Source organism: Penicillium cosmopolitanum (assembly GCF_028827165.1).
Source record: "Penicillium cosmopolitanum strain IBT 29677 chromosome Unknown utg000004l:1.0-4361866.0:1.0-4365735.0, whole genome shotgun sequence".
Classification (NCBI taxonomy): Eukaryota; Fungi; Ascomycota; class Eurotiomycetes; order Eurotiales; family Aspergillaceae; genus Penicillium; species Penicillium cosmopolitanum.
In genome coordinates, this window is record NW_026622674.1 from 2959325 (window position 1) to 2982379 (window position 23055).

General features: G+C 50.6%; 10 protein-coding genes across 10 annotated transcripts; 8 read left to right on the forward strand and 2 right to left on the reverse strand.

Annotated features, from left to right (window-relative positions):
• Positions 1–873: 873 nt before the first annotated feature.
• On the forward strand, positions 874–2771 carry N7509_002503 (uncharacterized protein; the record flags this gene model as incomplete). The annotated part of the gene is made up of 2 exons (XM_056627140.1): positions 874–2673; positions 2733–2771. 2 exons carry the CDS (start codon positions 874–876, stop codon positions 2769–2771), a joined length of 1839 nt encoding a protein of 612 aa, XP_056492935.1.
• Positions 2772–5774: 3003 nt separating this feature from the next.
• Positions 5775–6182, reverse strand: N7509_002504 (uncharacterized protein; the record flags this gene model as incomplete). Its single annotated transcript, XM_056627141.1, has 1 exon — positions 5775–6182. The coding sequence occupies one exon, from the start codon at positions 6180–6182 to the stop codon at positions 5775–5777; it is 408 nt and encodes a 135-aa protein (XP_056492936.1).
• A 393-nt stretch (positions 6183–6575) lies between these two features.
• N7509_002505 (N-terminal C2 domain-containing protein) lies at positions 6576–7889 on the forward strand (the record flags this gene model as incomplete). The annotated part of the gene is made up of 5 exons (XM_056627142.1): positions 6576–6588; positions 6674–6690; positions 6750–6773; positions 6827–7233; positions 7295–7889. 5 exons carry the CDS (start codon positions 6576–6578, stop codon positions 7887–7889), a joined length of 1056 nt encoding a protein of 351 aa, XP_056492937.1.
• A 679-nt stretch (positions 7890–8568) lies between these two features.
• Positions 8569–10613, forward strand: N7509_002506 (myotubularin family protein; the record flags this gene model as incomplete). The annotated part of the gene is made up of 2 exons (XM_056627143.1): positions 8569–9076; positions 9139–10613. 2 exons carry the CDS (start codon positions 8569–8571, stop codon positions 10611–10613), a joined length of 1983 nt encoding a protein of 660 aa, XP_056492938.1.
• A 25-nt stretch (positions 10614–10638) lies between these two features.
• On the forward strand, positions 10639–10875 carry N7509_002507 (protein phosphatase; the record flags this gene model as incomplete). Its single annotated transcript, XM_056627144.1, has 1 exon — positions 10639–10875. The coding sequence occupies one exon, from the start codon at positions 10639–10641 to the stop codon at positions 10873–10875; it is 237 nt and encodes a 78-aa protein (XP_056492939.1).
• Positions 10876–11314: 439 nt separating this feature from the next.
• Positions 11315–12528, forward strand: N7509_002508 (40S ribosomal protein uS3; the record flags this gene model as incomplete). Its single annotated transcript, XM_056627145.1, has 3 exons — positions 11315–11488; positions 11686–11999; positions 12202–12528. Exons 1-3 carry the CDS (start codon positions 11335–11337, stop codon positions 12526–12528), a joined length of 795 nt encoding a protein of 264 aa, XP_056492940.1. The 5' UTR covers positions 11315–11334.
• A 735-nt stretch (positions 12529–13263) lies between these two features.
• On the reverse strand, positions 13264–15592 carry N7509_002509 (phenylalanine--tRNA ligase subunit beta; the record flags this gene model as incomplete). The annotated part of the gene is made up of 10 exons (XM_056627146.1): positions 13264–13427; positions 13489–14056; positions 14143–14299; positions 14354–14595; positions 14662–14928; positions 14986–15109; positions 15169–15245; positions 15307–15326; positions 15392–15432; positions 15498–15592. Coding segments are annotated over 10 exons (1755 nt in total), but the record flags the coding sequence as incomplete, so codon positions are not given.
• An 863-nt stretch (positions 15593–16455) lies between these two features.
• N7509_002510 (protein phosphatase 2A structural subunit TPD3) lies at positions 16456–18821 on the forward strand (the record flags this gene model as incomplete). The annotated part of the gene is made up of 9 exons (XM_056627147.1): positions 16456–16518; positions 16609–16714; positions 16774–16925; positions 17004–17495; positions 17556–17670; positions 17732–17876; positions 17934–18034; positions 18091–18428; positions 18483–18821. The coding sequence occupies 9 exons, from the start codon at positions 16456–16458 to the stop codon at positions 18819–18821; spliced, it is 1851 nt and encodes a 616-aa protein (XP_056492942.1).
• A 614-nt stretch (positions 18822–19435) lies between these two features.
• On the forward strand, positions 19436–20394 carry N7509_002511 (ferric reductase-like transmembrane domain-containing protein; the record flags this gene model as incomplete). The annotated part of the gene is made up of 2 exons (XM_056627148.1): positions 19436–19748; positions 19835–20394. 2 exons carry the CDS (start codon positions 19436–19438, stop codon positions 20392–20394), a joined length of 873 nt encoding a protein of 290 aa, XP_056492943.1.
• A 656-nt stretch (positions 20395–21050) lies between these two features.
• Positions 21051–22592, forward strand: N7509_002512 (uncharacterized protein; the record flags this gene model as incomplete). Its single annotated transcript, XM_056627149.1, has 2 exons — positions 21051–21357; positions 21442–22592. The coding sequence occupies 2 exons, from the start codon at positions 21051–21053 to the stop codon at positions 22590–22592; spliced, it is 1458 nt and encodes a 485-aa protein (XP_056492944.1).
• Positions 22593–23055: the final 463 nt, after the last annotated feature.

The window sequence follows — 23055 nt, forward strand, 5'->3', positions numbered from 1 at the left end:
CATCTATGCCAGAATATCATCAACATATGATGATGCTGGCAGTGTAGATCGTTGTTGGAACAAACTTGGTAGGCTAAGATAGGAATAAAAAACTCGCCAACGCCGCGGTGAATGATCATCTCATCGGCCCTATTTTGAGCGCCGACGTCTTCGTAAAAGATCTGATCGGTTAGACGAGAAGGTCAGATCTCGATTCGGGAATGCTGGTCAACACCAGTTCGTAAATGATCAGCATCCCAATAGCACACATAGTCCACTAAAACCGTACCCCAAGGGAAGCGAACGGGTCTTCAGGTACCCGTTCGTTCTCATTAGCCAGGAACATGGCTATCCGTGCCGATCTGCAAGGGCACGGGCAGCCCCGGACCCTGAACCCTTTAAACGAAGGGCAGACGAACTCTTGACGTCGCATTCTTCCCGTTTTTCCCATTAGCCTCCCCCGCAAGACCAAGCCACTAACCTCGCTAGTCCATCAGCCCCATTGGCCAAGATCAGAATCATGACTTGGATGGAGCCTTTCGCTTTCGTTCCCGCTCAAATATCTGGAGATCTCGCAAGAGTATATCCACCGATGGGTATCTAACACGGGCCGAAAAAGGGGAACTACTCCGCTAGCGAGTGCGAGTGTATGGCCGGGGACTGACATCAGAGCTATCTAAAGAGTCTGAAGATTGGAAATGCTCACATGTGGAGACCAACCGTCCTCGGCCTAATCCAATTCCTGCCCCAAGAAGTGAATCCGTGGGGAATAGCGGCTGATGGCATAAAAGGAGGTCTCCCAGACATGGGAGATGGCGGATTCTCGTAAACGACAATCTCCGGCAACCGCTTCCATATCGTCTTCTTCCTCTGCCGTGTGTGTGTGCAGCCAAGATGCGTTTCTCTGCCGCTTTCATCTCGACCCTCGTGCTATCTGGCACTGCTCTTGCTGGCCCTACCAACCAACCTAGTGCGAACGAGGCCGGACCGGATGCCACGTCCGTTTCGCCTGTTCAGAATAACGTTGCCAAGGCTGCAAATGCTGCTCCTAGCACATCCGAGACCCCGTTAGTTCACCAGGCAGCCTCAGCGGTCGATTCCAGCAGTAACAAGAACGATGATGATGCTCTCGTTGCCGATCCGCCTTCTCCTAGCTCTGTTCTGCCATCACAGAAGAGCGAGGATGTCCCTCAGAACACGGCAACGAAATCCGCCGACTCGGCCGACTCGAAGAAGGATCCGTCGAACGTTGAAAGCAGCATGCCGTCGTCCACACGTTCTAGCTCGCAGACCGCAGACTCAACCGATACAGCCTCGCATTCGTCGCATGCATCTGGTAGCGCTACTAGTATTATGACTGGCAGTACCACTGGAAAGTCTGCTACCGATAAAACAGCCACGGCTACTCAATCCGCCGAGCCTTCTGCTACCAGCGGCGGCTATGCTGATAGCGATCATGCGGATGGTGACGATGATGGTCATCTGCTTTCCTTCGATGGTACTTTCCTTGATTCATTCAAGGACTTCGTGAGCTTCCTGGAGGGTGTTAAGGGTCTTCTGGCACCGACTCTCCTTGGAGATATCGAATCATTCTTCCACCATGTTGCCTACCTCCTTGATGACAAGACCACAGATCAGACTAAGATCCTAATCGAGACTGCCTCTGGCCTTCTGACCAAGAGTCTGATCAACAAACTGAATGGTTTGCTTGACAATGCCAGCGAGCTCTTAACTAAGGACTTTGTTCATGAGACTAAGAGTCTTATCACCACCGTTGGCCCGGTGCTTACACCGGAGCTGTTCAAGGAAATCAACGGTTTGCTTGAAAACGGAAATAACCTGTTGAGCCCCGAGTTCGTGAAGGAGACCAAGGGTCTGATCAACACTGTGGCGCCTGTGGTGACCCCCGACCTTCTGAAGGAGGTTAACTCGTTGCTCAAAAACGGCAATAGCCTTCTCTCCCCCAGCTTTATCAAGGAGACTAAGGGCCTTATTAACACTGTCGCCCCTGCTGTCACACCTGATCTTCTGAAGGAGGTTAATAGCCTTCTCCAGAACGGCAACACACTCCTGTCACCCGAATTCGTCAAGGAGACTAAGGGCTTGATCAACACAGTAGCTCCCGCTGTGACCCCTGAGCTTCTGAAGGAGGTTAACAGCCTTCTCCAGAATGGAAATACCTTGCTTAGCCCAGGCTTTGTCAAGGAAACCAAGGGTCTTATCAATACAATTGCCCCTGTCGTCACTCCTGAACTTCTCAAGGAAGTCAATAGCCTCCTCCAGAACGGTAATAGCCTGCTTAGCCCTGGATTCGTGAGGGAAACCAAGGGTCTCATCAATACTGTGGCTCCTGTTGTAACACCTGAGCTCCTGAAGGAGGTGAACAGCCTTCTTACCAATGCCAATGACCTCCTGACCCCATCGTTCGTGAAAACGACTGGTGGGTTGATAAATGGAATCTCACCCATGATCACTCCCGAGCTACTGCATAACGTCTCCTATCTTTTGGGCAACGGAACCACCCTCTTAAGCCCGAGGTTCGTGAACGATACTCGATCGCTGGTCACGGGTGTTGCGCCGGTCATTACTCCCGATCTCTTGGCCAAGGTTGGAAATCTCCTCGGAAACGCAAATGAACTTCTCTCGCCGAAGTTTGTTAATGAGACGGAGACTTTGATCGAGGACGCATCTGATGTAAGTTTCCATTTATTTCGATAACCGGCTTATTCTCTCATTGCTGACTTCTTTTTCAGTTGTTGCCTCTTGTCGTGAAGTTGATTGATTCGTTGTAAGAGCGCGAAGGGGGGCCTTTTTTTTCTTCTCTCGGTTGCTTTCCGTAATGTTTAAACGAGTAACTAATCACGGTAACTCACGATATGTCTGGGTACGTTAATATGCTTAATACGATTTAATTGAACGATGCTGGACTACTCGTTAGGACATTAGTAAGGCTATTTGCACTGTAGATGCGTTGATATGCATGCCGTCTGACGAGGTGTGCTCCCAATCGACATTCGATCCCGAATCCGTGTACATCTGTTCTTGAAGTTAATTCACTTACCATTGGGAAAGGAGGGTCCAAATGACGAGGAAGGAAAAGGGAGTCATTGATAGTCACTTTTTCTGAAGCTGGAGAACGGACGCCCAAAAGCAGGAATGAGAAATACTTGTGTGGACGGCCTCACCTTCAGAGCACAGAAGGAAGGAGCGACTCTGGGAACAACAGCGAGAACCTTCCTTCTGTGCCCTCGCCTTGGCTGCCCTAGAGACATCCTAGGATCACATGATATACCCGGGTCGCTTCCCAAGATATCTCAGGAATATCAAGCTGGATACGGCCATCGACATCTTCGACTATACTACCGAAAACTCTGATCTGAGAAGCTATCTACTATCTACTATAAATAGGACCTGGGTGCGCGGATTGACCGAGGGCTGAGGGCCTGAAGCCCAAGGCCTCTCAACAGTACCATGGGTTCCACCAAAGTAGATATTATACTACTAGTATTGTTTGGATTGGCACCAGATCAATCTACCACGTCACATCATGTCTCGCTTGGCTCTTCTTCACTTCCTGGTACAATCCACAGCTATCACGACTACAACTACCAATATCTGTCGACAGTCACCATGGAACTCTTGAAATACTTCTGCAAGCCCTATCTCGGCTTCCCACACCAGGCAACTGGCCATCAGTCTCACTGCGTAGATAGATGACCGGGCTCCCTTCAGAGTTATTGATTCGAATCTGTGATCTTCTTTCTCCCGTCGATATTGCTTGTCTTGGCCTCTGCAACCATCGAATCCATACCCTCTTCAGGACATATTATCGATTTCCTACTCGGAGGGATGCCAAGCTGTCAATCTTCATCCGACTGGAAAGAGATCACCCAGAATACTTCGCATGCGATATTTGCAACATTCTCCATCGATACGATGGCTCTGAGAGCTTCGGACTCAGCGGATTAGCCTATAACAAACCTACTCGACTTCCCTGTGTTAGGAAGGGATATGACTGGCATTCAGAGTGTATCAGAGGGTCATCGATCAATATGAGAACCCATAGTACATTTACTCATTCGAGAAATCGGCTTCACTTTCTCCAGATCAAACTTGCGATGAGAAGATACTGTTTTGGCCCTCATTCTGGAATCAACACCGATTCTCTTGCTTTTACACAAGTTCGTGAATACCGACATCCTTGGCAAAAACCTAAATCATTACCGGTCTATCAGCCTATCAGAACACTTTTCTCGATAGAAGCTCAAGTATGTCCTGAGCCACTTGGGGTTCATATAAGAATGCAGGATATTGTGCTTTATGACATATGGGAGGATTCAAAGATTCAAGTTGATTCGAGGCCATATGTTATTCAGCTCTATGAAATATGCTCACATACCTCACTTGAGAGTAAAGCCTCTGATATTGAGTCTGTGTATAATGGAGAGAGAGATTCATTTTCCTATACATGTCCCAAGTGCAATACAGTGTCCTTGATTAAGTTCCGCAGGATAGATTCCAGGCTTGCACTTGTTATGACAAGATGGGTTAATCTAGGTCCTGGTATTCACAGAGAAGATCCTTTGTGGAAAATTCACATTTATACGTGCATTGATAGGACAATACCTTCCGAGCTTCCCCGTTCGTTGATGCTTCCAAGCCCTCGCACATGTTTCGAAAATGCGACATCGCTATCATTTGAAGACTTACGGTCTCGCAACATATCCTATCTTCGTGGCGATCAATACAAAAAGGGGTCGATTTTCGCTTTTGATATGGCAGGTATTGTTTGGCACATCTCATACAAAGAACCATTTAAGACATCGGGGATCTCTTCTCTTTTTTCTTAACTAGAAGTTTAACGGAATCCCGAAAAAATACGAATTTGATAGAATGTATTGATGAACACCGGGGGGGGGGGACGTTGCTGCGACGAACCTGGCATCGTATGATCCACTATTGATATAGGGTGCCATTAGGGCACCTGCCGGTTTTTCCCTTCAGGTTCTTTTTTCTTTTTACGCTTGCTTCTTTAGAAAAATGCTACTACATTGCTGTTCTGATCCTCTTCATGGGGATTTACCTCCCGTAACTGAGCCTCTCAGAAAGATATAGCTTTACTTGAAGAGCAAAGTACTAAAGTCTAGATACTTAGCTTGGACAAAAAAGAGTAGGTAAGCCCTAGAGTTACATATATAAAAAGTAAAGATAAGATTACCGCCTATCTAAGGACACAGTGGTAAAGGGTGACTATTGCTGAGAGGATAGAAATGAGATAGGAGAATATTGAAGATGGTCTGGGGCCAAACACTGTACTTCTCGATGACCCTACATCATTCCAACTCCTGTTCTCTCCCATAGCCTAGGAATTGCTCTGTAATTGACAAGACTCAGGTTGTATACCATTGAATTGTCTGTAGGTATAGCAATGACAAAGCCCGGCCAAAAGTTCTGATAGCCTGAAAGTTGTCTGGTGATTAGCGACAACTGAACTTGATGATATTCGGCCGTTACGCAGTAATCAGGTCGCTGTTGAAGACATGCCATGTCTTAATCCAGGCGAGCTCGGCAGGAATGTAGATCCTGACGCGACAAAGGTGGGTATCGCCAGACCTTTCCGGCGTGGTATGCTGGCTTGATGCAGGGCCCGACACGGACCAAAAATCAGCTCGGCAAGAACTGAGGTCGGAAGGCAGAGAGAGGCCTTCGCTTCTCTAATGAGATTAGGATGCCAAGATAGCTATTGGTTCGGCTTCTTGATGTTGTCAAGCGTAGCCGAAGTCCATCCATCTCATTCAGGACGGGATTTCCGATGCTTTAACCTCTTGATACTTGGAAAGCACCTTCATCTCGGTATCCCGCTCCTTGACCTTTTTGTCTATGGCCTTTTGAACTTGTTCCTTCTTCTTCTCAGCCTCTTCAATTTTCCTCTTCGCTTCTTTCGCGGCCAGTTCCTGGGCTCTCAGAGCTGTTTCTTTGGTCGGAAATTCTTGACGCAACTGCTCGATCTCCGTGCGAATATCTTGCTCTTCCAGTGGTTGACAAGTGACCGGGTGATACTTGTAAATCGGAAGTGGTTCACCCGGCAGCTGGACCTCCGGGAGATCGGGGTGGATTGGGGTTGTTCGGATCGGAGAGTCGAGAGGGACTGCCGAGACAGTCTCGGAGGGGGGCGATGGAAGGAAAGGCTCAGTTTTGACCATGATTGCTGTGCGACTATTGAAAGCGGAGGAAGAAGGATGGCGGGAGAGGAGGGGCCGCCTTGAGGAAAGTGGCTGGGAGTGTTGCGAGAAGTATGAAGGGAAATAAGTCGGAAGTCACTCGGCGACGGCTTTGGATATTCTGCCGCAGATTGCCAGAGTTGTGCTTCACCGCCCACGACATCACCATTTGCGGGGAGACTGGACGACGACATCAAGGAAGATCCATTTACGCTCTTCTCAAAATCACACCTCGATATCCAGATAATTCGCTTGGGCAGGTCCTAAATAGACCAGGCTTTGTGTATTCGACGTATGACAGCAGGTGCGCAGATCCCTATACGGGTCGACTTATCTCATCTTGAAGACGGCCTGGCCACATACACTTGAGCCACTATGCAGGCTTTTGGTAAGTTACATTCACTCCGTTCCCTCGGCATGGATAGTCACATCTTATATCTCAATTGACTCGGCTAACATATGACACTTGCCAGTCCCGAAAAATAGGAGGGTAAGCTTCGGAAGCCCCGGAGAAGAAGCCACTCGAAACTAATCCGAATACACATATAGCCCCGATTTGAGCTTGTATTGAGGGTATGATTCCATTATCTTGATATGAAACGTACAGATGCTGAAATTATCCCAAGATAAACGACATCAACAATGTTCCCTTGGGCAATGGCGTCGCGTACGTACGATGGCGCCTACCGTCAGGCGTCTCAGCAGAGCATCAGGGTCACACAGAAAAGGCAACTCTCAGTGACCATCGTGCATACTGGAACTATGAAAAGGTCCTCAACGTGAGGCTCACTATCGACAGGGCATCTACGCTCCAGGACTGCGAAATCTTGTTCGAAATCATTCAAGAGTTCCACTCTTCAATAGAGAAGAATGTGCTTGGAAAAATCAAGCTCAACCTTGCGGAATATGTGGATAAGGTTGAAGAAGATGAAGGTGTCGTTAGACGATACCTTATGTTTGACAGCAAAGTCAATAGTACCGTTAAGATTGGGATTGCGATGCACCAAACGGAAGGAGATCGAGGCTTCACTACGTATGCCCAGCGCCCCGGATGGTCTCGTTCTTTTCATTTGTTCTATGCTAATCTGAAACAGGCCAAATCTGAAATCGGCCACGGTCTTCGGAGGTATTGCGGGCGTGGTTCATTCTTCTGAGCCATTAGATTCGGACGAGATCGGCCAGATGCCCTCGATCAACACACAAACCAGAGAGACTGCCGACATGCAAGACCTATATCGAAGAACCCTAGCGGCCTCGTGGACGTCTCGATCATGCGACTTGCCTGCCGATAAACTAGTGGAGGAGCTGTTCTCAGGCAGCTCATGTTGGAACAATGACGTCCATAACACTGTGAATGGAAGCTACGTGGGGCCTGACCATCGGGATAACTTTTTGGACCCTGAAGCTGGGGCCCGACAGTCACGCTCCGGCAAGAGATTGTCGCCTAGCCTATCACCCGGATTTGAGAGGCGGCCGAAAAGCACCTCAAGTAACCACTCCCGCAGCAGCTCGAAAACGCCAGACTCTCGATCTACACTGGGCAATGCTCAAAAGGGCGGCAGTCTTGAACAGCAACTTTATGATGGGGCAAAGGGCCGTGGTTGGAAGGGACGACATGCTGAGCATGAGCTGTGCGAATTTGATGTCCGAGATGATCTTCGAAGTTGGGAGGTTGCCTCTAATAGGTAGCATGAGATAGTAACAGCAAAGATACCATTCAAATTCTGTCAACTTGAAGTTAGTAGTAGTACAGCAGTGCTACCTAGTTGTAAACATATATTCACACTGGCAACTTTCGATGTAGACCACCGATAGCCCTTTGGATTCAAATTATTCAAGAACCCTCTGCAGCTCTGGAGAATACCAGGAATTAGAATATTCCAAGTTAACTACTAGTACCTACCTAGGTCGTATTAGGACCTACTAGTAGTAAACTCCAGGCCTTGAAGTTCAAGAAAGGTTGTGATGGTGCCCCACACATGACGGGCCCCCAACTTCAAGTTGAACCGTGGAAGCTGGACTTGACGTGTAACCCGGCTCTTTCTCTCCCAACTCCAGTTGAACCTGACATCCCGCACTCCTACTTCGAGTCCCCTCGTCAACTCCCTCGGGACCGAGGCATAGATAGCTCAACTTCGATCTGATCAGCGTCACTTGACCATCTTGCATACCATCGCATTGTTGGAATCCCCGAAGTGCGCAGTGTCCGCCCGGCCCCGCTACAACACAACCGCAAGCTTTCCCCTCTCAGGATGAAGATCATGCGCCCACAGTGATTCACGCTCAGTTAGGCATGGAGCGAACACGGGTTGCTAAGGTTGGTCTATCTATTGAGAGTCTTAAAGATATAACCTCACCGATACTAACCATGCCTTCTTCTTCCCAGGTTGACAATGTGACCTTGGCTCGCCGTGGTGAGCAGGTCGACGGCACCCTTCATCTCACCCCACATCACCTCATCTTTTCCCACGTACCCCCGGTTTCCAGCGAGGATCAAGCCAAGGGCGTGGCAATCAGACCGAAGGAGCTTTGGATTACCTACCCCATCATCTCATTTTGTACTCTGCGACCGGCTCCCGCGGCCTCCCGCCAGCTCTCCTCCATTCGCCTGCGATGTCGAGACTTTTCATTTGTCTGTTTCTACTTCACCAGCGAGAACAAGGCCCGGGAGGTTTTTGATAGTATCAAGCAGTGGACCTGCAAATCTGGTCGCCTTGACAAACTATACGCCTTCTCCTACCAACCGCCCCCTCCGGAGAAGGAACTCAACGGGTGGGATTTGTATGAGCCGCGCAAGGAGTGGGAACGTCAAGGAATCCACAAGGAAAACTCCGGATGGCGCCTATCTGAAGTCAATACAAACTATGAGGTACGTGGTACAATTGGCATGGGGCAGGCGAAGAAGATGACTCCACATACTGACTCAGATCGTCGATAGTTCTCCCCAACGTACCCAGCACTGATCCCCGTGCCTCGGCCATTTCCGACAACACCATCAACTATGCAGGACGCTATCGCTCAAGGGCACGAATTCCAGCCTTGACCTACCTACACCCCGTCAATAATTGTAGCATCACCCGAAGCTCGCAACCCTTGGTTGGTGTCCGTCAGAACCGCAGTATTCAAGATGAAAAGTTACTGGCTGCCATTTTCTCGACTTCTCGTTCGGAGCGCCCGTTGGCTGGCTTCGCTCAGGCTAGCATAGAGAGGGAGGCATCTGACTCCAGCCAGGAAAGCACGGAGACTTCACAAAGTGACCCAGACATGTCCAATGCCGAGGAAATAGAAGATGATATGCTAGCTGCTTCCCGGGGAGACCCCGAAGACCAGCGTGCGATATACGGCGCTCAACAGTCGAACCTCATTGTGGATGCGCGTCCGACGGTTAATGCATTTGCTATGCAAGCGGTTGGACTTGGCTCGGAGAACATGGACAACTACAAGTTTGCTACGAAGGCATACCTGGGAATCGACAACATCCACGTTATGCGCGATTCCTTGAATAAAGTCATCGATGCACTGAAAGAGACGGATGTCACTCCCCTGGGACCGAATCGGGATTTGTTAGCACGAAGTGGGTGGTTGAAACACATCGCCGGGATTTTGGATGGAGCTGGGTTGATTACCCGGCAGGTCGGCCTGACGCATTCCCACGTTCTCATTCACTGCTCTGATGGCTGGGACCGGACCAGCCAGCTCAGTGCCTTGAGTCAAATCTGCCTGGACCCGTACTTTCGCACCATGGAGGGTTTCATGGTTCTCGTGGAGAAAGATTGGCTGTCGTTTGGCCACATGTTCCGACATCGATCTGGCCATTTGAATAGTGAGAAATGGTTCCAGATCGAGAACGAACGTATCGGGGGAGATGCCAATCGTGGATTTGGAGAAAGTGGTGGCGCAGGAAAGGCAATCGAGAATGCGTTCCTCAGTGCCAAAGGCTTCTTTGGTCGGGATAACAATAGCCGTGACTCCTTACCAGACTCGGAGGGAGAGCTCCAGAGCTATGACTCCGACAGCCCTGCTGCCAAGAAGCCCAGCTCGTCTCCTCGATCTGCAGTTTCCGAAAAGGAGGTCACAAAGGTGAAGGAGACGAGCCCTGTATTCCACCAATTCCTGGATGCCACCTACCAGCTTCTGTACCAGTATCCAACCCGCTTCGAGTTCAATGAGCGCTTCCTCCGACGCCTTCTCTACCATCTCTATGCGTGCCAGTTTGGAACATTCCTCTTCAACAATGAGAAAGAACGGGTAGATACCCAGGCCCGAGAGCGAACTCGGAGTGTATGGGATTATTTCCTTGCCCGGCGGGAGCAGTTTACTAACCCGCAATACGACCCCGAGGTGGACGATCATAAGCGGGGGAAGGAGCGGTTGATCTTCCCCCCGAGCCGGCGAGACTCGATGGTGGAATGAATCATTTGGTCGAGCAGACTCGGAGATGAATGGGCCTCGACCGTCGGAATCCTCGCCAGGATCAGGACGTGAGAGTCCCAGTGAGAACCGTGCGCCTATTGTGACCGGCGTGGAGACCGCACAGCAGTCCTTTATGCCTAGTGCAGCAGCATCTGGAATCGCGGCTGTGACTTCTGGGATCTCGAATCTTGCGGTATTAAAAAATGAGTCCCCTGAAAAGGAAGCGAGCAAACCTAAGCCGATGGAGGTGGAAATGGAATGAGATTACTATTATGGATTTGGTGTGGAAGATCGAGGCAAATGGGATGAAAGATATGGAAGAACTGAATGGTGTATGTTAGGCTATGAAAGATTCAATAAGCAATACACATGCCTGGTACTACATTACTGTTACTGCTAAGTCTAGCTATAGTTAGCTGTAGGCATACTACTATAATTTACTAGTAGCCTATAGTTAACTAGCTGTAACTAACTAGTTAACTAACTAACTAACTACCTGTAATCGGCTTAGTCATGAACAATTCTGGCCTGATGTCCCAGGTGTCAACGCTAGACCGCTTTGGAGCACTTCAAGCGAGCCCTAACAACCCAAACGGGCGGGAAGCCCTACAACCACAGCACAGTCCCCACCACTAACCCAGAAATCTTTAACGACCATCACGACCTCGACCTCGCCCTCCCCCGTCGACCCCCTCCAATTCCAACAACCAGGAACGCAAAAATGGCCGCTGTTCAGGGTGCTATCTCCAAGCGTCGCAAGTTCGTCGCCGACGGTGTCTTCTATGCCGAGCTGAACGAGTTCTTCCAGCGCGAGCTGGCTGAGGAGGGATACTCCGGCGTCGAAGTCCGTGTCACTCCCACCGTCACCGACATCAGTACGTTTCTCTCGCTCGAATTACCCTCCGTTGATGGGATCTGGATACAATCATGAAAGAGGAGGGAAGCAATGCGTTTTCAAAGTGACCCGACAAAAAGCTTTGAATGCGCCGCCGCTTGGAAGAAAACATCAACGATTTCGATTTCAATTTCGCCTAGGAACCCTCGATGCTAACCGGTTGCTTCTCCTCTATAGTTGTCCGTGCCACCCACACCCAGGAGGTTCTTGGTGAGCAGGGTCGCCGCATCCGCGAGCTCACCTCCCTCATCCAGAAGCGTTTCAAGTTCCCCGAGAACTCCGTCTCCCTCTACGCCGCCAAGGTCCAGAACCGTGGTCTCTCCGCTGTCGCTCAGTGCGAGTCCCTCCGCTACAAGCTCCTCAACGGTCTGGCCGTCCGCCGTGCCTGCTACGGTGTCCTCCGCTTCATCATGGAGAGCGGTGCTAAGGGTTGCGAGGTTGTTGTGTCCGGAAAGCTCCGTGCTGCCCGTGCCAAGTCTATGAAGTTCACTGTACGTCTACACCGAGATGGAAATGGGGAAAAGCGGTGGGAAGGGAAGCATTGGATATTTTTGGACCTGGGATGACTGGGCCGTATTGGTCGCATCAGTCATTTCTGGAATATGCTCCTCTGCTCTCCTAACCTAACCTCTAACACTCCATCACATCTACGTTCCCGCGATCCGTTTGCGACAATCAACTAACATCTCCCAGGACGGTTTCATGATCCACTCCGGTCAGCCCGCCAAGGAGTTCATCGACTCTGCCACCCGCCACGTTCTCCTCCGCCAGGGTGTCCTCGGTATCAAGGTCAAGATCATGCGCGGTTCCGACCCCGAGGGCAAGGCCGGCCCCCAGAAGACCCTCCCCGACTCGGTCACCATCATCGAGCCCAAGGAGGAGCAGCCCGTTCTGCAGCCCATGTCCCAGGACTACGGTGCCAAGGCCCTTGCCGCCCAGCAGGCCGCTGAGCAGCAGCGTCTGGCTGAGCAACAGGCCGCTGAGGCCGAGGGTGCCACCGAGGGTTACGCTCAGGAGTAAAGGAAAAGAAGCTTTGATTAGTTTTTTCTTTTTTCAAAATATCTACTTCCGCCCACCTTTCTCCCTTTTCCTTCCTGTTCTAACCTGAGCCAATACTCTCTACCTCACGTCAATCAAAACTACATGAACACTTCCAAAACTTGCCCTTTTTCTTGTCTTTTGCTTCGGGATGCATTCTCTGGCGTGATGTGTGATGATTCTTACGTCGAGTAATCTCAATCATGATTGGAATGAGAGCAACTCCAGTTGTGAATTAGGACGTTCCTTGTAAGCTACTAGTATACGTCGTAGGCGGATGGATGGATATACACAATTGTTTATCTCGAGGATACTAGTATACTAAAGTCGTAGCCTACGAGGACTTGTATCGAGGCGCACCTGGGCATTCAGACATAAGCTTGAGTTTGCAGGGTCCACCTCTGACGTATGGTGAATGCCCACCCAGGTGGATGGACTACTACTAGTACTACTAGTACTACAAACTACTGCCAAGTATACGCGAATCTGCCATGGTAGCAAACCACTGGCAGTGACTGCCTAGGCGGAAGAGCTCTGTACACAATATTTAGAAGAAGATGATAGGAAAATATAGTTATAAAGTTTCTTTTGTTGCTTTTGTCATCTCCACAGCTCTAATCGAAACATGCTCAATATGTATCTCGCAAGCCCTCCATCGTGTCATCATCTATCAGCGTCAAAGTAAAGGGAAAGGAAAATGCCCACAGCAACCCAAGCCTACAGGAAAGGCTCGATGTTGATCTCCAAGGTGCTGACAGGGTTCTTGAGTTCGTACTTCTCCAGCACGGTGGGGTGCAGGATACCGAAGGAACCGACGACAAGATCCTTGCCGCCGATGCGAACGTGGACAGAAGCAGCGTGACCGGGGAAGTAAGTGGGATCTGGGAACTGTTAGTAAAGTGTATATAATAATAGTGGGGCGCGCCATTCTATAAAACCTACCATTCAGCTCCTTGATATAGTACGATGACTCGTTCATGCCGACGTCCTTAGCATCCGCCTCGTTGGGGACGAAGGCGCTCCGCAGCATGGCCAGAACACGGTCCATGAGACCGTGAACAATCTCGAAACCGCTGTTACGACCGTACCAGGCGGCAGCAAAGTGTCGCTCGTTGCGGGACTTGCGCTCCAGTGACAGGTCCTTGAAGGCAACGTCGCTGACCTCGAAGATCTTCATGGGCAGGGAGTGAGCCTTGTTCTCACGGATGGTCTTCAGAAGACCCGGAAGAAGGCTTGTGCGAACAATCTGGAACTCGGTGGTCTTGGGGTTGGCCAGCCTGACGGCACTGCTACCGTCATCCTCGCGGTTCAACCAGCCGAAGTTCTCATCGTGCGAGCAGAGGATCAGAGGCATGACCTCGGACCAGCCGGCCATGGCGGCCTCAGTGCGGATCACGTCGGACAGCTTGTTGATGGGAAGAGGCTGGGCGATGGTGCCGGACTTGCTGGGGAAGGACTTGGGGAGCTTGTTAAAGCCGTAGGCGATAGCAACATCCTCCATGATGTCGCACTGGTGGAGGACATCGGCGCGAGTAGGGGGGGATCTCGACGTCAATGGTGTCAGGGTTGTGGGTGGAAGGTCTAGCGCGGAAGGACATCTTCTTCAGCAGAGTGCTGATCTCGGAGGGGCTGAGGTCCAAGCCACAGCATTGGTTGATGTAAGACACTTCGGCCTGGGCGACACGGGGGGGCAATGTCAGGGGTGATGCGAGTCTGCTGGTTGTGCTCGGAGATAATCTTGACGGGCTCAATACTATCAATGGGTCAGCTTTGGAAATTCTTACTCGGCATGGATAGTTCGACTAACACAAAAGGCTCCGTGGTGTATTGAGAGAACATGGTGACCATCATACGGTTCACAATCTCAAGCTTCGTTTGGTCGGTGGCTGTCATCTCGATGAGGATGTTGGTAGTGTCCATAGAGATCTTGGAGTGATCGCCGTTGATGATAGGAGGCAGCGAGCAAACGGTGCGGTTGGAGTCGTAGATAACCGGGTAGACAGGGGAGTCACGGATGATGTTCAGATATTTACCCAATTGTTGGTGCTTCTGTTAAAATCATTAGTAACGGTTCAATTTCTGGATTTCTGGGGAGTGGAGATTAGAGGTACATACCTCGTAGAAGGCCATCAATTCTTCTCCATCCATCTCCTGGGTCTGGTTCAAGGGAGCGAATTTAATGTCCTTGGGAGGGAGGGCCTCGTAGGTGAAAGGACCCTTGACAGTGTCGAGGTCGTGAGTACCAATGGCAACCAGAGTTCGTTGACGGGCCAAGTTTTGGTGAAGTTTATCTTGGAGGGCAATGAAGGACTCATAACGGGCCTTGTCGAACTTGACTCCGCGCAGGATAGCGGCAGAGACGTAGGGTCTGATTTTTGTGGTCTGTGATATAGTTAGTATGTGATGTTATCTTTCCTGGAATCCACCGAGGACACCCACGTCTTCCTTGACAATAATTTCCTGCAGTTCAGCGGGTTGAGACAGCTTATACTCGGGGAGGGGTTTCCGGCCGAGGAAGATGTTGAGCATCAATTGAATTCCTTCAATACAGAGCAAATCATATCTGCAAAGGTGGTTTAGTTGGCGAGTTCTCCATCCATGGTATAAATATGTTCGGCATACCGGTTGGCGGGGATCTCGATCTTCAGTTGCGGGGGCTCCTGCACTCCGTCGACAATGGGTCGGTCCTGGTCGGTGGTCTATATATTCTCAGTGATTGTTACTTAGGGGTGATATGGTGTCTTGTATTGTGGTCCGTACATCTTCGTCCAGCTCAATGCCTAATTTTGCTTTGATTAGTCCATGGACCCCGCCGACGCAAACTTTCGGAAGAAGGGCCACTCACCGAATTCGAAGCAGAGCTCGTCGAATTCTTCGGTAGTATATCTATAGCAATGCGCGAGAGCCGTCAGAGGAATTCGAGGGTATATAGACTCCGAGGGGAGTCATACGTTTGGCCCAGCGCTTCGAAGAGCGCGGCCTTGTCGACCGAGATAGTGGGCATGGCGGGGAGATCTCGATGCGAGGCGAGGCGAGGCGATGTGATCTAGAGGAAAGGAAAGAAGAGAAGGGTTAGTCTATGGAAAGAATAGACTGAGGCAACCAGAGTGTCAAAGTAGGATCACGACTTACCAAAAGGCGACTACAGTCCAAACAGCACGAGGGGCAGCGATGACTCCGATCGGGGAGAAAGTGGAAATTCTGCGGGCAAGCCACACTTTTTTGGCCTGCGCCACAGCCACCCCTCTTTAATGACAGTACACAACACTCGTTACCGTATTGTCACACTCTCTATAGTGACATCACTCCATAGCTGTATGTAATTTACAAGCAGCAAAAGCTGGCAGCTTCACTGGTGAGAGTAATGACAATCATTGCTGCCCATCGCTGTCGCAATCGATCGAGTTTCTCATAAAAGTACCCTATCTTCGGTTCATCCAGTCCCACTACTGCGTCTATTCTCGACTCATAGGCGGTGTGTACCCTTTTTGCTCCCCAGGTATTCCCATTCCCATCTTCTCTGCTTTGCACTTGTTGCTAGTCCTTAGCCCGCCCACCCCACGAAACCCAGTCCCAAAGTCCAAGTCCTCTTCCCGGGCATATCCCCCTTCTCACTCCAAAACCAACTCCCCTCCTAAACAACCCCCCCCCTCACCACATCACCACCCACTCACCCCCCCCGCGATCGGAACTGACCTTTCCAACCTCGAACTCAGCCTTTATAGCTATTGAGTTCATGGTCTCGACCTTTTTCTCTCGCCGATAATTTCTCTGTGCCGGGCGCTCCCATTCAAAAAACCCGCCTCGATATCCACCTTTGCTGTCTAGGACCTGGGACCGGCCATCGTGCACTCCCAGATACCTCCTCCCTCTCCGTTTCTACTTTAATACACATTCCGTCTGTTCACAATGGAGGGTCAAAACGAGAATGACGAGCTGTACCCCATCGCGGTCCTCATTGATGAGTTGAAGGTACAAACAAGCTCCCGCCCTCCCCTCCACTGCTGGAGGGGGAAATCCACTCGTCTCGGTCCAACATTGCTCACATTTGTCTAATCGCAGCACGACGACGTTCTCCTCAGACTCAATGCTATCCACCGTCTATCCACCATCGCCTTGGCCTTGGGTCCGGAGCGAACCCGCGATGAGCTGATTCCATTCCTCGATGGTCCGTGACCGGCCCTCCTCCTCCGATCCGGACGCGCGCTAACCCACAACCCTACCTAGATTCCGTTGAGGACGAAGATGAAGTCTTGACAGCTTTGAGTGAAGAATTGGGCAACTTCACAGAGCATGTTGGAGGACCCGAACATGCACACGTGCTTCTGTCTCCGCTGGAGAACCTGGCGGCGATCGAGGAGCCGCTGGTTCGAGAGAAGGTGGGTGATGCAATCATCGGATCTGGTCCACTATTTTGTCTCAGGTCTAATCTTTTCTTTCCTTTCTTCTCGTTATAGGCTGTCGAATCCCTCAACAAGGTCTGCGAGCAGCTATCCGAAAGCCAAGTCGAAGAGCACTTTGTCCCCCTGGTTCTGCACCTCTCGAAAGCAGATTGGTTCACCTCAAAGGTCTCTGCCACAGGTCTGTACTCTACACCATACCGGAAAGCCAATGAGGCACTTCAGCAGAGCCTCCGCCAGCACTTCGGAAACCTTGTACACGATGAGACCCCCATGGTCCGCCGGCAAGCGGCCAACAACCTCGCCAAGTTCGTCAAGGAGATGCAGACCGACGTGATTATCGATGAAATGATACCCCTCTTCCAATACCTCGCCAATGATGACCAAGACAGTGTCCGTCTTTTGACAGTTGATATTCTCATCGCGATTGCCGAGGAAATCCCCAAGGAGCAGCAGCCTAGCCACGGCGTGTTGCTCACTTCTCTGCGAAACCTGTTTGAGGACAAGAGCTGGAGGGTCCGGTATATGGTTGCTGATAGATATGAGAAGGTTCGCAAATACTCGCCAGGCCCCGGCATTCATGGAGTAAAACTGACTGGGGGATGATAGATCGCCAAGGCCGTGCACGAAGAGGTTGTCACCCGCGATATGGTGCCCGCCTTTGTTAAGCTCTTGAAGGATACCGAGGCTGAGGTTCGGACCGCCATTGCTGGCCAGATCCCCGGTATGCTTTCGTCCCACTTTTTATCCTTGCGGCCTTAGGCTTGAGCTAACCTTTTGACTAGGCTTCTGTACTTTGATTGATCGCGATACGCTGCTTAATGAGATTATGACTAGTGTGGAGGATCTTGTCTCGGACCAGTCCCAGCACGTCCGGGCGGCTCTTGGTACCCAGATCAGCGGCCTGGCGCCGATTCTTGGAAAGGACGAGTAAGTCTTGTCCACCTGCAACTTTTGCAAACATCCAAGTGGCTAACCCTTGCCTAGGACTATTGCCCACCTTCTTCCCATGTTCCTTCAGATGCTCAAGGATGACTTCCCCGACGTTCGTCTGCACATCATCTCCAAGCTGGAGCAGGTCAACAAAGGTACGCTCCACGCCCATACATCCGCATAGCAGTCGTTCCAGTCTAACATGCTTCAGTCATCGGCATCGACCTTCTTTCTCAGTCCCTCCTTCCTGCTATCGTCCAGCTGGCCGAGGACAAGCAATGGCGCGTGCGCCTCGCTATCATTGAATACATTCCCCTTCTCGCCAGCCAGCTTGGCGTTAAGTTCTTCGATGAGCAGCTCAGCGATCTTTGCATGGGCTGGCTCGGTGACACCGTCTTCTCTATCCGTGAGGCGGCCACTCAAAATCTGAAGAAGCTCACAGAGGTTTTCGGCGTGGATTGGTCAAAGGAGTCTATTATTCCGAAGGTGATGGCTATGGGCCAACATCCGAACTATCTGTACCGCATGACCACCTGCTTTGCCGTTTCTGTCAGTTTCCCTCTTCGGCCCCTACAAGGAAATGCCCGACTAACTTTACCATAGACTCTCGCCCCTGTTGTTACTCTCGATATCATTGAAAGCTCCATCATCCCCATCTTGGATCGATTGGTCACCGATGAAATCCCCAACATCCGATTCAATGTTGCCAAGTCTTACGCTGTTCTTATCGATACCTTGCGCCGACTTCCGGAGGACAAGACCCTGGTTGAGGTGGAGAAGTCCGGCGAGACTATTACCCCCTCACCCAAGAGCCAGGAACTCATCCAGCAAAGAATCCTGCCCAGCTTGGAGAAACTGCAGGAAGACGACGATGTTGATGTCCGATACTTCGCCACGACCGCGGGCGGTAACCAGGAGGAGGCCATGCAGACGTCTCCTTAAAGCAATTTCCCAGGAGTGGTGGAACTCACATGAAGTAGTAGTCTCTTCGGGAAAAGCGATTTCCATATGCGCAGAGCAGATGACAACAGAACCACATAACAATTGGGGCATGGCCATCCTGTCAGCTTAGAGAATAGCCAGCTTTGGGATGAGATGTCTTTGATGGCGTTTTTAATGTAGAGGTTTTTTTGCGATCCATACATAACCCGTCTATCCCCAGGTAGTCATAAAAGCAATACCGGCAGTTTAATTAGTTCTTTTTTTTTGCCAATTTGTATGGAGTTGTAGATGGCACTTCGCACGTTTCTGCCCTTGAGCCAGTCACCGCGCGTCGTTTGTCAGCGAGTCTCGCCTGGCGCGGTGACACCTTGCACTTGCACTTGCACACCCCGCGGAGCTATCTGTGTCCTCTAGCATTTACGACATTACTGACGGCTCTTTGGCACGGCTGTATTCAATTGACGCCAAAACATCCACTTAAGATCGTCAAAGCCGTGCATATCGTCCTGATTCGAAGATATTCATCTCATATTGCATCTCGAAGTGCCGCAGATCAGCACTTCAATCGCACTAGACGAGAAAGCCAGTCTAGGTATACATCAATCAACTTGAAGATGTCATCTTCATCATGGCCCTGGCATTTTATCACCGTCTCCGGGGATGATAAGATCCGCCGTCGCGAACTACTCGACCTACGCGGCTCGTACGCGCAATGGTCTGTGATCATCGTCATGTCTGTGCTACGGGTCTACCAAGCATGGGTCACGCATTCAGCAGCCACCGCTTCATCAAGGCCACGCCGAGGTCCTGTTTCCTGGTGGGATCGTCCTTTGGTGACAGGCTGGATCGAGACTCGGAGACAATACTTCGTATGCGGCATGTGGTTGCTGTGGTTAACCAGTCTTTCAATCTGGAATAGTGGCGAAGGTATGTTTCATCCACCAATCGCCCTATATCTATATCTATCTTTGTCTTCCAAGCCAAGGAAAGAATATCAACTTATACTGCTACAGATTACCTCCATCTCACCAAAGCTTTTGCCCACGTCGCTCTCTCCCAAGTCCCGCTGCAAATCTTAATGTCCCCAGCAGCGTACATCTCCACTTCAAAACCATCTGCATCATCAATCTTCTCCTATCTCACTTCCATTCCCCAAGCAACAGTCACCCCTTACCACCGTCTCTTCGGGCGGGCGGTGATCGCACCTTTGCTCTTCGCACACGCAACTCTTTACCTACTCTTCTTCGTCCAATCCGAGCATCCGGACTTCGGCATTTTGCTCTTCAAGCGCGTCCGCGACTTTGATGTGCAATGTGGTCTGCTTGCAGTTAGCATGACGATTCTTCTACTGCTTTTCGCGCGACCTCGTGGCGTCGCATCGAAGGGTGTTCTCGGGGCGGGCTCCATGCAGGAACGCAGACGTTTATTCTATTATGTGCATGTCTTTTTGGTAGTTGTCTTGTGTTCTGCGGCGTATTGTCATGTGGCCCAGGCGCAGAAGTATATGATTCAAGCACTGGGTGCGTCGCTGCTGAATGGGGTGTGTTCTTTCCTTATGGTTCGATGGGGGTGAAGGTCTTGATTGGTGCGATGCGTATTGTTGGTAGATACAGTACCCCTGTCTTCAAGATATTATAGTTGGGCAATAAGAGGCGTTGTTGGGCAGTCTGGGCCCATCATTTACCAGGGATGATCCACTTAAGGCCCTGTCATCCGGAGTTTTGCCGATTCGCTTTCGACTTTACCGGATGCGTGGATAAATACAAGCGCTAATAACTCTCATATATTTAGTCCCAACTTGAAGATTGTCCGTACTAGTAGGGTTCAGCCACCAGCCCTTACCAATGTCCTGAACTACGGAGTAGAACTAACACGACAAGAAATGCCTATATCGACAAACTCCCCCCAGTGGAGGAATAACGTTGAAACAGCGTTTCACTAGCCCCGGGCACCGCACCTGTTCAGTGCGAATCCACTCTATACCAGACAAATGAGACTGAGACATCCACATTGAAGGACCGTTCTTGGCAGTCGGATGACACGCCGAATGTCCCAAATAGTCCACCTTAAACACTCAATCTGATGAACGCCTTGGCCACCGGTTGGACCGGATAAGAACAGAGCAGCATGGCTACTAGTATGGCAGGGTTCATATAAGAATTGCCGGTCGCGCGGTACTTATCTACGGTCTTCCAGAAAACAGTAACCAACCGACTATACTCCGGCAAGATGCGCGGGACTTTCGCTCTTTCTCTGTTGACTCTAGCGCTGGGCGCTCAGGCGGTGATTTCCAAGTCGAAGTTGGTGACTTATGTCGATGTGCTGGCACTCGATAATGCTTTCAGCCCCGTGGAGGCGGCCTACTGGACTGGCTATCCTCACCATCGCCGAACCCCCTTTTCCGTCTCGCCGGATGGAAAGTCGGCCTATCTAGCCTATCTGGATTCCAGTGGGACGGATGTTCATGTTCAACCGGTGAATCCTAAGACTTTCAAGGCGACTGGTACAAGTGTTACCGTCACCGGTGGAAAGGAAGGTAAGAGAGCAGTTTCGGTTTCGCAAACATATGCATTATTCTAGAAGATGAAAGGCAAGACTAACTAGACAAAATTATTTACAGCTGGCGGCCTTGTCGCTCAGAACGATGGTTTCGCCATCCTCGTTAACGAGGCTATGCCATCCGGTACTGCCAACGCTCCTGCAGACAACACCCCCGTCCCAGCTCTATACCGCTACACCAATGGCAAGCAAACCTGGAAGACCTGGCTCGGTGGACCAGGTGTACACGACTCTGAAGGTCGCGCCGCCTCCCCCGACATGAACGGCGATCTTGTCTACTCCGCAAAGGCCGGTCTCTACGGCGCATATTTCGTCGTGACCGACTACTCCGGTGACGCCTCGGGCCACTTCGGCGACAGCATCGAATACGTGACCGAAGACGGAACACTCAAGACCATCGACGGTGCTACCAGCTCTTGGGGATGCAGCCACAACACCGGCATTGCATTTGAAGCCGCCGACGCTGCTCCCTTCGCGAGTATCTGTGCCGAGGACCAGGGTGCTATCTGGCTCAACACCAAGACGCAGGGTATGACGAATGACGGAGTCAAGATCTCGAATGAGAATACTACCAACGGTGGTGGAGGCGAGGCTATGGGTGGTATGTCTGGTAGCTACAGTGCGCTGGCTCGCTTCGCTGAGACGAGTCGGTATGTCTTTGCTTGGGTTTCGCGTGGTGCGGTGGATGTGACTGCGAACGAGTGGATGGGTGATGGCTACACGAATGTTCAGAACCGTACTAATGGGCGCAATGTTGCGTGGTCTCTGTTCTCGGATAAGTACACCAAGGTTGGCGCTCAGGCGACTTCCAAGGTTGGTACCGAGGACGGTGATAGCCAGGTTAATTGGATTACTTCTGGTGACAATGACTGCTCCAATGCCCACGCTGCTACTTTCGGCCCCGTCAATGGTCTCATTACCTGGGAGGAGATCTCAAACCCTACCTGTGACTTTATTGCTATGGGGTGCCGAGGTGATTTTGCTGGTACTCACTTCCAGCAGGTGAACAAGAATGGTGAGAAGGTTGGTGTCTCGTTCAAGAGTGATAATGTCTATGTTGCTGGTGACATGGTTACTTATGATGCTGGACTTTCGACTACCAAGATCTGCTGGCCGTATGTTAGCATGGATTGGGATCTTTCTGAGGCGGTTGCCTACGGTGGTTCTACCACTACCACTAAGAAGATTAGCTTTGCCTGTCTGAGTCGTTAAGTTGGGAGATGGAAATGACCTCCAGCGTGTTCAAGCTTTGACTGATGTCTCGAGAATTACCTGAGAGTCAGTGGGTACCTCAACCTCCTTGGATAATTGAATAGTATTAGCACTATATCAAAAGCTTACTTTGACCTCAGAAGTCGTGACAATATGCCTACCAGTACCTATTACTACAGAAGCACAGAAAATTAGGTTAAGGTTATACTACTAGTATATAAATGGTAGAACTAGAAGTTATTCCTAGATCTCTGTCCGGAAGAGCGGTCAATTGTTTACTGGTTTAAAGAGTGAGTGTGGATGACAATATGGAATTCTTTGTCCTTGGACGGAATGGTCAGAAAAAATCCCAAGGAATACCTCCCCGCCCGGCCAGCACTCTAGAAAACAGCGAAAATCCAGTCAGGGCGGCCATATTGCAGAAAATACAGTAGTGGCTCCAAGTTGCGTCTGCGGAATGAAA